This window comes from Haemaphysalis longicornis, unplaced genomic scaffold, assembly GCF_048455015.1.
Source record: "Haemaphysalis longicornis isolate Haplotype H1 unplaced genomic scaffold, Haemaphysalis longicornis Haplotype H1 scaffold_6, whole genome shotgun sequence".
In the NCBI taxonomy this organism is placed as follows: domain Eukaryota; kingdom Metazoa; phylum Arthropoda; class Arachnida; order Ixodida; family Ixodidae; genus Haemaphysalis; species Haemaphysalis longicornis.
Window position 1 is genome coordinate 157,473,631 of NW_027526407.1, and position 13,149 is coordinate 157,486,779.

Consider the following 13,149-nt stretch of genomic DNA (forward strand, 5'->3'; position numbering starts at 1 on the left):
ATCCATTGCAGTGTGGCTTTCGAGAACAAAAATCTACGCTTGACCAACTTGTGCGCTTGGAGTCCCAAATAAGATATGCGTTCGCGCATAAACAGTACTTTCTGTCCGTATTCTTTGACCTTGAAAAGGCCTATGATACTACTTGGCGGTTTGGTATATTGAGAGATCTTTGTGCCCTTGGGATACAAGGAAATATGCTAAAAACAATTGAAAGCTACCTCTCTGATAGGACATTTCGTGTAAGGATAGGCAGTACTCTGTCTAAACCATTCACACAAGAGACAGGGGTGCCGCAGGGAGGTGTGCTGAGCTGCACACTTTTCATTGTGAAAATGAATTCCCTACGCACTGTACTTCCGCCAACCATGTTTTACTCAGTGTATGTTGACGATGTGCAGATCGGCTTCAAGTCCTGCAATCTCTCTTTTTGTGAACGCCAAATTCAGCTGTCAGTGAATAAGCTCTCCAAATGGGCAGATGAGAATGGCTTCAAGTTTAACCCCTCTAAAAGTGCGTGTGTACTGTTCTCGAAAAAAAGGGGCATTGCCCCTGCACCAGAAATCTACTTAAATGGACAGCTGCTTCCTGTTAAAACAGAACATAAGTTTCTCGGATTGATTTTCGACTCGAGACTCTCGTTCACCCCCCACCTGAAGCATCTGAAACTGAAGTGTTTGAAGGCAATGAATGTGCTTAAGATACTAGCACACATGAAATGGGGCACTGACAAGAAGTGTCTACTACACCTGTACAAAAGTCTTGTTTTGTCCCGCCTAGATTATGGATGTGTAGTTTATGGGTCAGCCTCTAGCACTGCACTGAAAATGCTTGATCCTATCCACAATCTGGGCATCAGGTTGGCCACAGGGGCCTTCCGCACTAGTCCAGTACTGAGCCTCTATGCTGAATCAGACTGTTGGTCTCTGGAGTACCAGCGAACTTTTATTGGTATTATTTATGCCCTGAAGGTTACGTCACAGCCCGAGCACCCGTGTGACTCCCTGATTAGAGATAACTCAAGAATGCTGCTCTTTTCAAATCGACCTTCCTTAGCTCAACCGTTTCCACTGCTGATCAATTCCATCTCTACAAAACTATCCATCTCGTTTGATGACACCCTCAAAATGACCCCAGATGAATGCGTGGCACCCTGGGATACAAGCATCATATCATGCGACACCTCATTTAGACAAGTAGACAGGAAAGGCTCACTATTGGAAGTCAAACAGCACTTCGCATACCTCCAAGACAAGTACAAGGCTGCTCAGTTTTTCACTGATGCATCGAAAACCAAATCGGCTGTGGCCTGTGCAGTTGTTGGACAGCATCTTTCAATAGCAAAAACAATGCATAAAAACACAACCATATTTACAGCAGAAGCACACGGAGTATATCTGGCTGTGGACCACATTATCACAAGCAAAACACAAAAGTCAGTTATCTTCACAGACTCACTCAGCGTTGTCACGGCCCTGTCCACAGGAAAGGGCACCAAGAATCCCACATTTACTGCCCTTCTTAAAGCTCTGTACAAAGCACACCAACTAAATTTAGAAATTATAGTGTGCTGGGTTTCTGGCCATAGTGGCATAGCTGGCAACGAGGAAGCCGACCAGGCTGCTGCCAGAGCAGCTGAAAGAACCAGTATTGACATCACGCAAGTACCTTACCTGGATATGAAACCAGCAGTAAAACACATACTCCTTCAGCTCTGGCAGAAAGAATGGGACGAAGAAGTAAACAACAAGCTTCACTTGGTACAACCTATAATTGGCCGATCAGCTGCTAGGGAAAAAAACAGGGCCTTTGAGGTCTGGCGATGCAGACTACGAATAGGACACACACATGGCACGCATTCCTACCTCCTGACTGGTGACCAGCCGCCAAACTGTGCCAGATGTGGCGAGGGTCTTTCAGTCCTCCATGTTTTGGTTGAGTGCTCGGCGATGGAACCAGAAAGGAGACGCTATTTCCCGGAAATGTACCGTAAGAATATGCCACGGCACATTGCAATGTTTTTATCAGACTGTCCTGTGTTCGAGTTCAGCAGAGTTTTAGAATACCTTGATGATATCGGTTTTTTAAAGCAGGTTTGTTTTAGAAAGTAGCATTCTCGTCCACCTCATTACCTTGCTCATCCGTAGGGTTCTAATTACCATGGCCCTGTACACCGTTAGCTCATTCCATGCCTCATCACACTCCTCACTCATCTTTTGGATCCGGCCCTTTACACCGAAGTAATTTCATGCACTATTTGCACTCATTTCATCAGCACATTTTTACCTCATCGTAGCAATGGCGCTCTTGGCCTTAGATGCCCTTGCGCCAAAAAACCCCACCAGAAGAAGATGTGCGGATCTGTGTTAACTGACAGGGAAGGAAGGAAGGAAGCAAACCTTATTTTCCTAAGCACCCTTAGTCCGGGGCGCCGTCTTGGGAAGCCGTGGCCATGGCTTCCTCCGCTCTGGACGTCAGCAGGAGCTGTGTCACAGCGCTGGGGTCAGCCAGACGTGCCTCCCAGGAGGCCCGAGTTGGATTCGGGATGCGGGTCAGCTTTGGATGTCGATCACAGGCCCTTATTGTGTGGAATATGTTTGGGTAGCCTCCGCAGAACGAGCAAGTAGGGGTGCCGGGTAAATTTCGAAAGTGATGCATGAGATGTTAAGTGGGTAATGTGTTAGTCTGAATCTGTCGGAGGAGGACGGACTGCCGCCTTGTGAGTGTACGATGTGGGGAGGGATGTACCTTGCGCTGCACGCGAAGAGACTCGAGGTATTCGCGCGGGCTGAAAGACTGGCTGTGCGTCGCTTAAGGTTGACGAGAGCTGGTCAGGTGCCCGGTAAATAGTTGCTCGGGCGAACGTATGTGCCCGCTCATTTCTTGCCAAACCCTCGTGCCCAGGAGTCCAAATAATCTGGAACGTGTACGGTTTGTAGTCGAGCGCGTCTTTGATGAGGCGGGCTGTGCGGTGGTGCAGATCATTTCTGATCAATTGTCTGCAGGCGGCTTGCGAATCGGTGACGATGATGATAGGTGTTTGCGGACGAGCAATATGGGTGGTAGCGGCGTATATGGCTCATGCAATAGATCGAGTTTCTAGGTCGTCTATAGCATGTACATCTGGTTCGATCGTGACGAGTTCGTAGTTTAGGGGTCCGATGACAGCCGTGATGCCTCCCTCATCTCCCCCAGGATGTGCGTCAACGTAGTAAACGTGCTTGACGGAGCCGAGGCGCTGCAGCGCTTTCGAGAGGACGTTGGTCCTGATGTGGCGCCGTTCAGCATGCCGGTCGGGGTCCATGTTGTTTGGCAGGGGAGCGATGGTGATGTGTGCTTGGTGTTCCAGGGAGACGCATCTTTCTTCCTGTGGTGCGAATAGTGGTGGGTCCGCAGATTAGCCGAGATCATGCAGGATGGCCCTGCTTTGGTCGGTGCTACGGAGCCAATGGAACTGTCCTAGGTGCTGCGCACTTAGGAGCTCCTCCAGTGAGTTGGTGACTCCGGTGGCCTGGAGCGCTTGTGTCGATGTGTATTGCGGCACTCCTAGTGCTTGCTTTAAGGCCTTCCTTCGAACTACATTTATGCGTTTTCTGTCTTCGTGGGATTTTGATATGGGAGGTGATACAATATACGGAGTCGATGAGCGCTGCGCTGAGTTGCACTAGGTCGGCCTCTCGCATTCCCCTAGCCCACTGGCTATGCGGCGTAGTATATGTATCACCTTGTGTCCCTTGATCTAACTGCTTACGTATGGTCATAGTTGCTTTGGCATTACTCTGGATTGTGAGACCGAGAACCCTGATGTGAGAGCATTGGGGAATGGGTCTGCCTTCTTGGTGATGTGCAGTTCTTGTTTCTGATGCACCGTATGCTTTGTGACCACCAAGAATTCAGATTTCTCGGGTGAGCAAGAGAGTCCACCCCGGGTCGTGTATCTTGCGGTCGCATCAGCAGCTTCTTGTAGCGCCTGCTGTATTTTAGCCGGGGATCTTTCTTTGGTCCATATTGTGATTTTGGTCAGATCCTTCATGGCAAGATTGAAAAGTGTTGGAGACAAGATGGAGCCCTGCAGTGTGCTTCTGTTTGGGGGTTGTTGGATGCTCAATTCATAAGGTCCGAGTGTGAGCATTACGCTGCGGTCTCGAAGAAAATCTCTTATGTAATCGTACATTTCCTGGCCACAATTCGTGCTTTCTAGATTCTGAAGGATGAGGTCATGTGTGACATTAACAAAAGCTTGACATAGGTCTAATGCCAGTATTGCCCGCATCTGCGCTGAGCTAGGGTCATCCAGGATGTCCTTTTTGAGCTGCAGGAGTCAGTCTTGTGTAGATATAGATTTCCGATAACCAATTAGTGTGTGAGGGAAGGCTTTCGTGCATTCGAGATGTCTGTGGAGCCGGTCTAAGACTATCTTCTCCATTCGTTTGCTGAGGCAAGACGTGAAGGATATTGGTTGGAGATTATCTAAGCTGAGCTTTTTCCCAGGCTTTGGGATGAGGACTACCTTTGCCGTTTTCCAGGCTTGGGGGAGTCGCTCAAAACGTTCAAAGAACCCAGCAGCAAAGAATCGTTCAAAACGGTTCTTTGCTGCTGGGGCCACGAAGTTGGTGACACCAGTTGGGTGGACGATTAACCAGAGACCTGGAGCGGCCACGTCTTTCATTTTTGCTCCTTTCAACATCCCTTCCTTGAAGGGAAACGTCCTGACTGGGGATTTCGTTCGATGCCTCAATTTCGGCCCAATCTTTTGCATAATCGGAAGGGGTGCTTACTACTGGAGCTTGTGGGATTCCACATTTCATACACTGGTGATTTCCCACCCCGCAGCCATCCGCGCTCAGTAAACATTCCTTGTGAGAGCCGGCTGCGGACGGGTCCGTTGTTTGCGGAGACAGACAAAGGCAGGATGCGGCGAGGGCAAAACACCAATGGCAGCATTTATTGCAAAGTGCAAATCAAATACACTGTATACAGACTAATCGTAGGCCATAACGGTAACACTGTGAGCGAGGCATTAAACAACACTAGAGATCGAGATGGTTCGACTCACCGATGGCATACCGGAGCAGTGGAGCGCTGTGTGTGCGAGCACGGTTGCAGTCTCCCAGCTCGCCCGTACGCGTCCCATTGTGGCGCGTTCCCCAGGCCCGGACCGGCGCGCTGAAACGTCCACGCGCTACCGCAATCCCCAAGACAAGAGAGCGTCCTCACGTCATCCGACAACCCACCACACCTTGCCTTTTGGTCGCGCTAGTATCGAGGAAGAACTGGTTCTCGGGTAAGGCAGAGGGGAAAAGGGTGAACGCCTTCACCAGGGCGACAACAAACCGTCCGGTCGCTGGCGCCCTCCCGTATGGTTCCCGTCGCGTGAGCGAGGCGCGTGTGCACGCGGGCCGCGATGGGAAGCTAGCCAGAAAGGGATTCGCGTGAAAGACGCGATCCCCACAAGCTTTAGCTTTTTGGATTTTGTGGCTTGCTTCTTTTCTTTTTCTACACTTTTTCGGTTGCACTTGCCTCCCTTGATCCATCAAAGCTATCTGGGGACTAGTTGGTCATTTTGACATGATGAAACGGAATGCGCTAACAAAGACGGGACGAGGAAGGAAGACACAACACAGCACAGACTAGCAAACTGAGTTTATCATCAACTCGTTGATAATAAACCTCAACCTGTTGGCGCAGGTTTTATAGTATATAAATCATGTGGTGAGGAGCAAATCATGGCTAGGAGCCATGGTTTGCTCATGCAAGTGCTTATAGAAGCCCAAGGAAATGCACGTGTGGGTGGCGATGAGTGCATAAGTGTTGCGTTGATATCTTCATCTTCCAAAGAAATGGCATTTCTTGACAATTGACCGGTTTGTGGCTGCTTGCATGTACAGTGAATGTGTGATTAGTCTTTTTTCGCCTTCTGTTTGTTGCCCACATGCCGATGAGCCGACGTACATGAGCGCATGGATGGTGAGCTCAGTTTGCTAGTCTGTGCCGTGTTGTGTATTCCTTCCTTGCCCCGTCCTTGCTTCTTGGCGCATTCCGTGTCATCGCCCGTAGCGGCGGGCAGTGTGATGGGCCTCTCCTGATGCGGTGTGCGTGTGGTGCAGGACCCCGCTGCACTGCGCCGCGTCGTGCAACAACCTGTCGATGGTGCGCTTCCTGGTGGAGCACGGGGCGTGCGTGTTTGCGGCCACCCTGAGCGACCATGAGACGGCGGCCGACAAGTGTGAGGAGGACGAGGAGGGCTTTGAGGGCTGCTCCGAGTTCCTGTACGGGGTGCAGGACAAGCTGGGCGCCGCCCACGGGGGCATGGCCTATGCCGTCTACGACTACGACGCCCGCCAGCCGGACGAGCTCTCCTTCCGTATGGGGGACGCCCTGCAGGTGCTGCGGCGCCCGGACGACCAGCCCTGCTGGTGGTGGGCGCGCCACCTGCGCACGCAGGCCGAGGGATACGTGCCCCGCAACCTGCTCGGGGTGAGCGCCTCTCTTCCTTCCCCTGGTGTAACACTAAGGGAGGAACACAAAAATGGAGCTCAGGGGTTGTTCCAAAAATTAGAGTGCGATAGACGCGACACAGAAGGAGCCTGTCCAAGATATGCTTGCCCTGGACCCTGCTCGGGGTGAGCACCTCTTTTCCCCTGTTGCAACACCGGGGGGCACCTGGTGTAACACTAAGGGAGGAACACAAAAATGGAGCTCAGTGGTTGTTCCAGAAATTAGAGTGTGATAAATGCGACACAAAAGAAGCCTGTCCGAGGTATGCGTGCCTTGGAACCCGCTCGGGGTGACCACCAGTCTTCCCTTGGTGTAAAACGTGAGGGGAAAGGGGGGTGAGCATGAACGCAAAAATGAAGCTCAGTGGTTTTTTCAAAAAAGTTCGAGTGCAATGTTTCATTCTGCTCCTTCTTGTCATTGTGATTGTCACACTCCAATTTTTAGAACAAGTATGCACCAACTTGACCAATAATGTGTTTTACTGAAGCTCGGTAGACTGGCTTTTGAATGTCGTATTTTTTGTGATCAAGTTAGGGGCAGCAAAAATGCGAAAGTAATTGTACCGAGACAAAATTTTTGATACGGAGCGTCAGAAAAAACATATTGCATGCCCTGAAAAAAAAAATTGAAAGATTTCTGAATGTACAAAACCTTGGTGCATGTACTAGCAAAATTCCAAGTGAAATTTAAAGTCTTGGTTCTGACGGTTTTCGGGGCACAAAGAATGACTTCAACCTTCTCAGAGTTGTGCATGCCACCCTACAGATAAGGTCAGTAACACCCGTGACGTCCGTAAAGCGCCCAAACATGCTGCAGAGTTTGCCAAACAAACTCTGCCGAACAAAAGAGATTGCTGAATGTGTCCACACGTAAGGGGGCCTAATGTGGCCATAAAAAGACAGAGGCGCAAGATGCCTACAGTGAATATAGAAACTGCAACAGGGTTTGGGTCGGTTTTGACCTCTTCCATAAGTGCACAAGATATCATTGAGATCATCATCATCATCATCCTACTCAGGTCCACTGCTGGACAAAGGGATCTTCAACTGCGCTGAATCATCCTTCCACCCCCCCGGGATATACGATCACGTCGAAAAATATGATGTGCACCATCAAGTATTACTTCGTCTGGTATACCATCGTGCAGCCAAGTTTCCATTGTTACAGTAATATGGGGATCGTGGGTAAGGGGGAGATATTCAAGTTAAGGAGATATTTAAGATTCAGTACTCGAAGGCATTTTTGCTTGGCGCATGCGTACTTTTAAGATTGCCTTGCCTCTGAGCTCTGGCTGTGTTCCTCCGAGTTACTGCTGGCCCCCACGCTATCCCGGGTAAACGTTTTCGGCGATAAAACTACACGATCGTTTCTAGCTTCATTCCATGCGTAAAGAACGCCATCTACTTTTAACTTTTCGTGGGTAAGAATCACCTTCTTGCCGTTATCGTTAACAATCTTTGCAGATTGCCACAGGAGCCGCCTCTTATACCGTGTCGAATAACTATCATCATTACTGATCGATATGCTAGTGCCTTTTAAATTTTTTGCATTTCCAAGCACGGCCTCTTTTTCTGTGAAATCTTGGAAATAGGCAATGACTGGCCTATTTCCTTGACGCCTACCAAGAGGGTGAATTCTGGCCACGGATCTGCAAGTCCGCCCTAGTTTCAGGGGTGGAACAGCTGCGCCGTTTGCGCCATCGAGCGCCAAACGTGTTTACCTGCACCATCCTGCGCCAAACCCGCCTGAATTAAGGGGGACGCGGGTCTTAGAATGGTCGAAAATCGCGAAAAAATGCATTTTCGGAAAAACACATTTTTGAAGTCTCCATACCTTCAAGCACCTAGTCTAAATGTTTCACCGCTGCATTTGGTCAGGAAAAATCTTCGACTTTGTTAGCGCAGCGGGAGCCGCAAAACGCCGGGAATCGGGCTAAAAAAAGCTTGAACTTCGCGTTCTCGCCACACTCGAAGCAGACTGCCGGCGGCGGCCATCTTGGGCTAGCCTTGTAGCTGCTTTCTTTGTGTGTATTTCGCGCTATCTCAAAACGGCGTCACACGAGGAGAATGAGCGTTACCGCCGATTTCGCGAAGGTCGTTTTCGAGCCGCTGATTGGCAGGAGCACGCGCGCTCGACACAAGCCTCCCGATCCGCGTCTCTGATTAGTTGGCGTGGTTGAGCCGCCATTTGTTTTCCGTTTTGTTTTTGTTGCCGGCGTAGTATTTTCAATTCGGGTGCGTTTTCCCTGGCATTAGTGACGGCGATTCTGTCACAACGTTTTTTTGTCTCGTGCTGCAATGCTTGGAGACCTTTACCTCAACGAATTACGCGCTGCAAGCGCACGAAAAAACGACGGTGCCGGGATCGCCTGTTATGTACGAATCAGGTCCGAGAAACGCCGCGTGGAAACGTCCAGATTTAGTTAGAGGTTGTGCTTTGGTCGTATGTGTGAGAAAAAAGTTGGCAGCACAATATGTTTGTGCTTTTCTTTAGTTTGCATAGACGTTGAAGGAAGTGCAAAGTTGCAAGTACCGTTTGTCAAGTTCAGCAAAAAGTGTAGTTTTCCAGCGCTATTTGCAAAGGTTTTCATTACTTGCAAAGAGCTTTTCCAGCTATTTTTGTTGTACGGTCGCATTCTTGTTTTTTTTCCCTTGAGGAACATAGTGACCCAGTGGTTTCTATATTGTGGATATGCTGTAGCAAGAGTTAGAAACCAGAGATGTATTATTCTCTATCTTATTTTGTGACATCATGCTCTGCCTTACGAAGTGTTGCATTATCAGGCCTTGTGGTTTGAGGTACGTTTGAGATGCAATGCAGAACAATCTCTAGTTCTGCGCGGCGGCTGTGCTTTAGTCTCATTGATTGCACAAAAATAACAACACGTGGCATTTGAGTCTTTCTGTATTCTGAAAAAAAAAAAAAAATAAAGAAACACTGAGAGAAAAAGTGAAAGTGGATATACAGTTTCTGAAGTTTAACAGTAGAAAATTTAATTTACCTTCACAATCTGTACGGTATTCGTATAAATTTACGTCAGTCTTTCCAGAGTTATCTGTGTGTTAGTCACATACTTGGTGTGCTTTTTTTCGTGAAGAATGGAGCTACAAAATGATGCTAATTACATTGTTGGAGCTATGCCGTAGCAAAAGTTACCATGATCTAAAATCAGATGCATTTTTCTCTTTTTATTTTTTGCTAGACCATGCTCTGCCTTACGGGGGTTATTGTAATGTCGCTCTTGGGCTAGGATGGCAATACTGGTATCATTGCATTCGTGCTGAATTGATCTAGCAGGTGATGCGATTTTTATCACTCTATCTATGCGCACCTATTTGCAAAAATGAGGAAAGATTAAACAATTTTACACGAATTGTTGATAATAAGTGTTCACCTCCTTCATGCATTGCAAAAGTCTTCAAAATGAGTAAAAATAGCATAGCCTGGCAGAGCCGACCTTTGGCATTATATGCTTACTAATCATTATTGAGTTTGATCAAGCGAAATTGCTCTAAACCACCGTAAGGAATGGATGGATGGATGGAAAGGACTTTATTGTGTAAATCCTGCAGTAGGTAAAGCCCGGTTGACGGGCCGACCTCAACGTGGCCGTGCGTTGCATCCTCTTGGGCAGATGTTTCAGCCAAGTTTTCGGGCATCATGGCGGGCGTATCACGCGGAGGTGAGTCTCTAGACATTTTTTTTTTTTTAAATTTTTAGTGCCAGATAGATGAAAATTAGCAGCCTTTATGAGCTTCTACGCTGATTTCAAATATAAAATTGGTTTTAACATAGCTTTATTTTTTCATTAAATACGTTATAAAATTTATTTATTGAGACCGTAAGGAATGCCTCAATAAATAAATTTTATAACGTATTTAATGAAAAAATAAAGCTATGTTAAAACCAATTTTATATTTGAAATCAGCGTAGAAGCTCATAAAGGCTGCTAATTTTCATCTATCTGGCACTAAAAATTTAAAAAAAAAAAAATGTCTAGAGACTCACCTCCGCGTGATACGACCGCCATGATGCCCGAAAACTTGGCTGAAACATCGTATTTTCGATCTCATCAACGCGCTTATGGTTTCGGTTTCATCAAGACTATGAGCAGCTATCGAACCTGGCTTTGGCATAGCTGTAAGGCAGCAGGCACTATGCGCCATCTGTTTGAAATTTTGTGTGTTGCATTTGCATGGTTGTGTTTGCCAGTGTCGGCTGCTGCGCCACAATCAGTAAAAAAATATCCAAAAGTAACTTGTGTCTCATTACAAATAGAATAATATCCGCATGAAAGGTTGTAGTTTATTGGAGGTTAACGTCAATTTAGTCGCCCATTTTTGGCGATCCTAGCTTTGCTGCCCGCAACTTTGCGTCGCTGCATGTGTTGAACAAACAGGGTTTTGGATGCTTTGCCCTCACTCGTTAATTCGGTGCACTTTTGCTTTGAGGTATCTACTCATTTTCGTCCGTGAACTTGAAACGGAAATGAATTTGAAACTTGAAATGAACTCACTGCTAGACGGAGAAATGCTGGTTGCCTTCTCTGCCTCTCTCTCCCCCCCCCTCTCCTTCGTTTCAGTTTAATGCAACTTTGCGGTTAGCTTTGCTTAGTGGAAGATGGTTAACAGGGCCTTCTGACACGCTCTAGTTAGGTACGCGCTGTCTGCGGCGAAAGTTTGCGGACTCTTGGATCCCTGTGACGGGTGAAGAAAAAGCTGTGTTCAGCTTTGCACGCACTGAAATCGCTGTTCGATAGAACAAAATGCAAGCAAACACCTTGTTTTATGGAATGCCGCCGTGGGGTCGCATAAACACTGCCGTTTGCTGGACACGAAGCAAGGCCTGTTATCTGATCTCTTTTGACTCTCCGCTTGAGGTTTGGCCTTCGAACAGCAATAATGCAACGCACTCACGAAGATAGATTACTTCGCATTTTTTAAACCTCCAGATACAGTGCAAGAACTGCGTTCCTGGTTTAGAGTAGGTTCTAGGGCATGAATGCCTTAGGTACTTAGCAGGGGGGACTTGCACAGTAGCCTGTACGGAGATTAGGGAGGCACCATAATGCTGTGAAATGGTGTTACATCTCCTCGAAATGGCAATTCTGGCTGCTTCCAACCCTGCTCCAAAACTGCCTTTCTGGCTGCTCCAAGCCTGCTACAAAAGGCACTTTTGCCTGCTCCCAAACCCATGGACCCTGTTCCACCCTTGTAGTTTTCTGCCAGAAAGATCATTAACCACCTTTTCTCTCAAAATCTGCTCATCTTCTTCGCCTTGTTCACTGATGCCCTAAATGACGAGGTTGGATCTGCGACTACGGTCCTCAAGGTCTACCATCTTTTCAGCCTGCTGGCCTATTTTTTTGCTCAAGTGAGACGATTTTCTCCTGGAGGGTTTGAATTTGCACATTTTTTTTTTCACAAATATCTGCCACCTTTGTGTCTAGCTCATTCCAATGATTGCTTAATTAAGGCAGTTACGGTGCTTTCGGTAGCTACTCGTGTACTTCTTATAGCGGCAAGTTCTTCTAGTATTGTTGATTGGCCCTTTTGAGGTTGCTTGAACATTTCCTCTACTGGAGGTCCGGGATTTTGTTCAACATCGCCGCAAAGAATCAATTTGCAAATGCACAAACAACTGTACGCCATCAGAATACACTTCCGTGGGCACGGCACAATCAGTAACATGCGGTTGTCACTTCGGATGGTAGAAATGTTTGAACAAACCTGTACAAAAAGCAGGGACGATTTCGTTAGCTGCATTACTCCTACCGCCTCGCCATGCCCACTGCCGAAGAACCGCTACTGGCTTTCTTTTATAACCAGATCTTCTGACGTTGTCGATGACGGGTTTAGAGGGCGAGGGCTGGGAGTCATGCGCAGAAAGGCGTCCGCCAGAGGCAGGGGGCAACATTGACAGCCGGAGCCATCCCCAGTGTCTCCCACAACGTGCCTGTAGTGGGTGGTGCGACGGCGATGGCGAGTAGAAATGCCTGTACAAAAAGCAGGGATGATTTCGTTAGCTGCATTGCTCCTACCGCCTTGCCTGTGCACGGTGCCCGTTTCACCTGCCTGTTTCACCTGGGCAACTGCGGGGGGTGGGAGCAGCTCGAACGATTAGAGAAGTACAGATAGGCACACCAGGACAGTCCTGGGTGTCCTTTCCATGTGTCCAGCAGATGAGAGCCAAGCTGTTGTCCTTGTCGAGTGCTACCCCTGCTAATGCCCACTTCGTTCTCTGCAGCTCTACCCCCGGGTGCAGCCCTGCCGGCCGAGTCCAGAAGGCTGAAGACGGGAGGGGGGGGGGAGAGGGGGGGTTTGCAGCATTAAAACGTGTTTTCTCCCAACCTTGAGTTGCAACTGTTGCATACTGGTGGGCTGGGACCCAGTGCTCTGCATGTGGTCGAATTGCAATGCCAGTAAGCGACGCGGTGTGTCGAGGCCTCAGTGAGCAAGCATGCTCTTTTCATAATGGGTGAGTTCTGTTGATTTCTCCTGCTTCTATTTTTTTTTTCGAATTCAGGCTTTTTTTTTATTGGCACTTTCAACATTTAATACAAAAAACTTTGAAAAACATTTTTGAATCTTGGTGTCTGCTGTTACAGCAACCAGGTAGCCAGAGAAAAGTTTGTGGATGTGCTCTTTTACCTCA

At 48.0% G+C, this 13,149-nt stretch overlaps 1 protein-coding gene across 1 annotated transcript in view; it reads left to right on the forward strand.

Moving 5' to 3' along the window:
* Positions 1–12,837, forward strand: part of LOC144141226 (uncharacterized) — a 71,955-nt gene extending 59,118 nt beyond the window's left edge. Inside the window, exons 10-11 of the mRNA XM_077672782.1 lie at positions 6,105–6,474; positions 12,742–12,837. Coding sequence (XP_077528908.1) covers positions 6,105–6,474; positions 12,742–12,786 — 415 coding nt within the window. The 3' untranslated portion in view covers positions 12,787–12,837. The remainder of the gene's footprint in view (positions 1–6,104; positions 6,475–12,741) is intronic.
* The last annotated feature ends 312 nt before the right edge of the window (positions 12,838–13,149 follow it).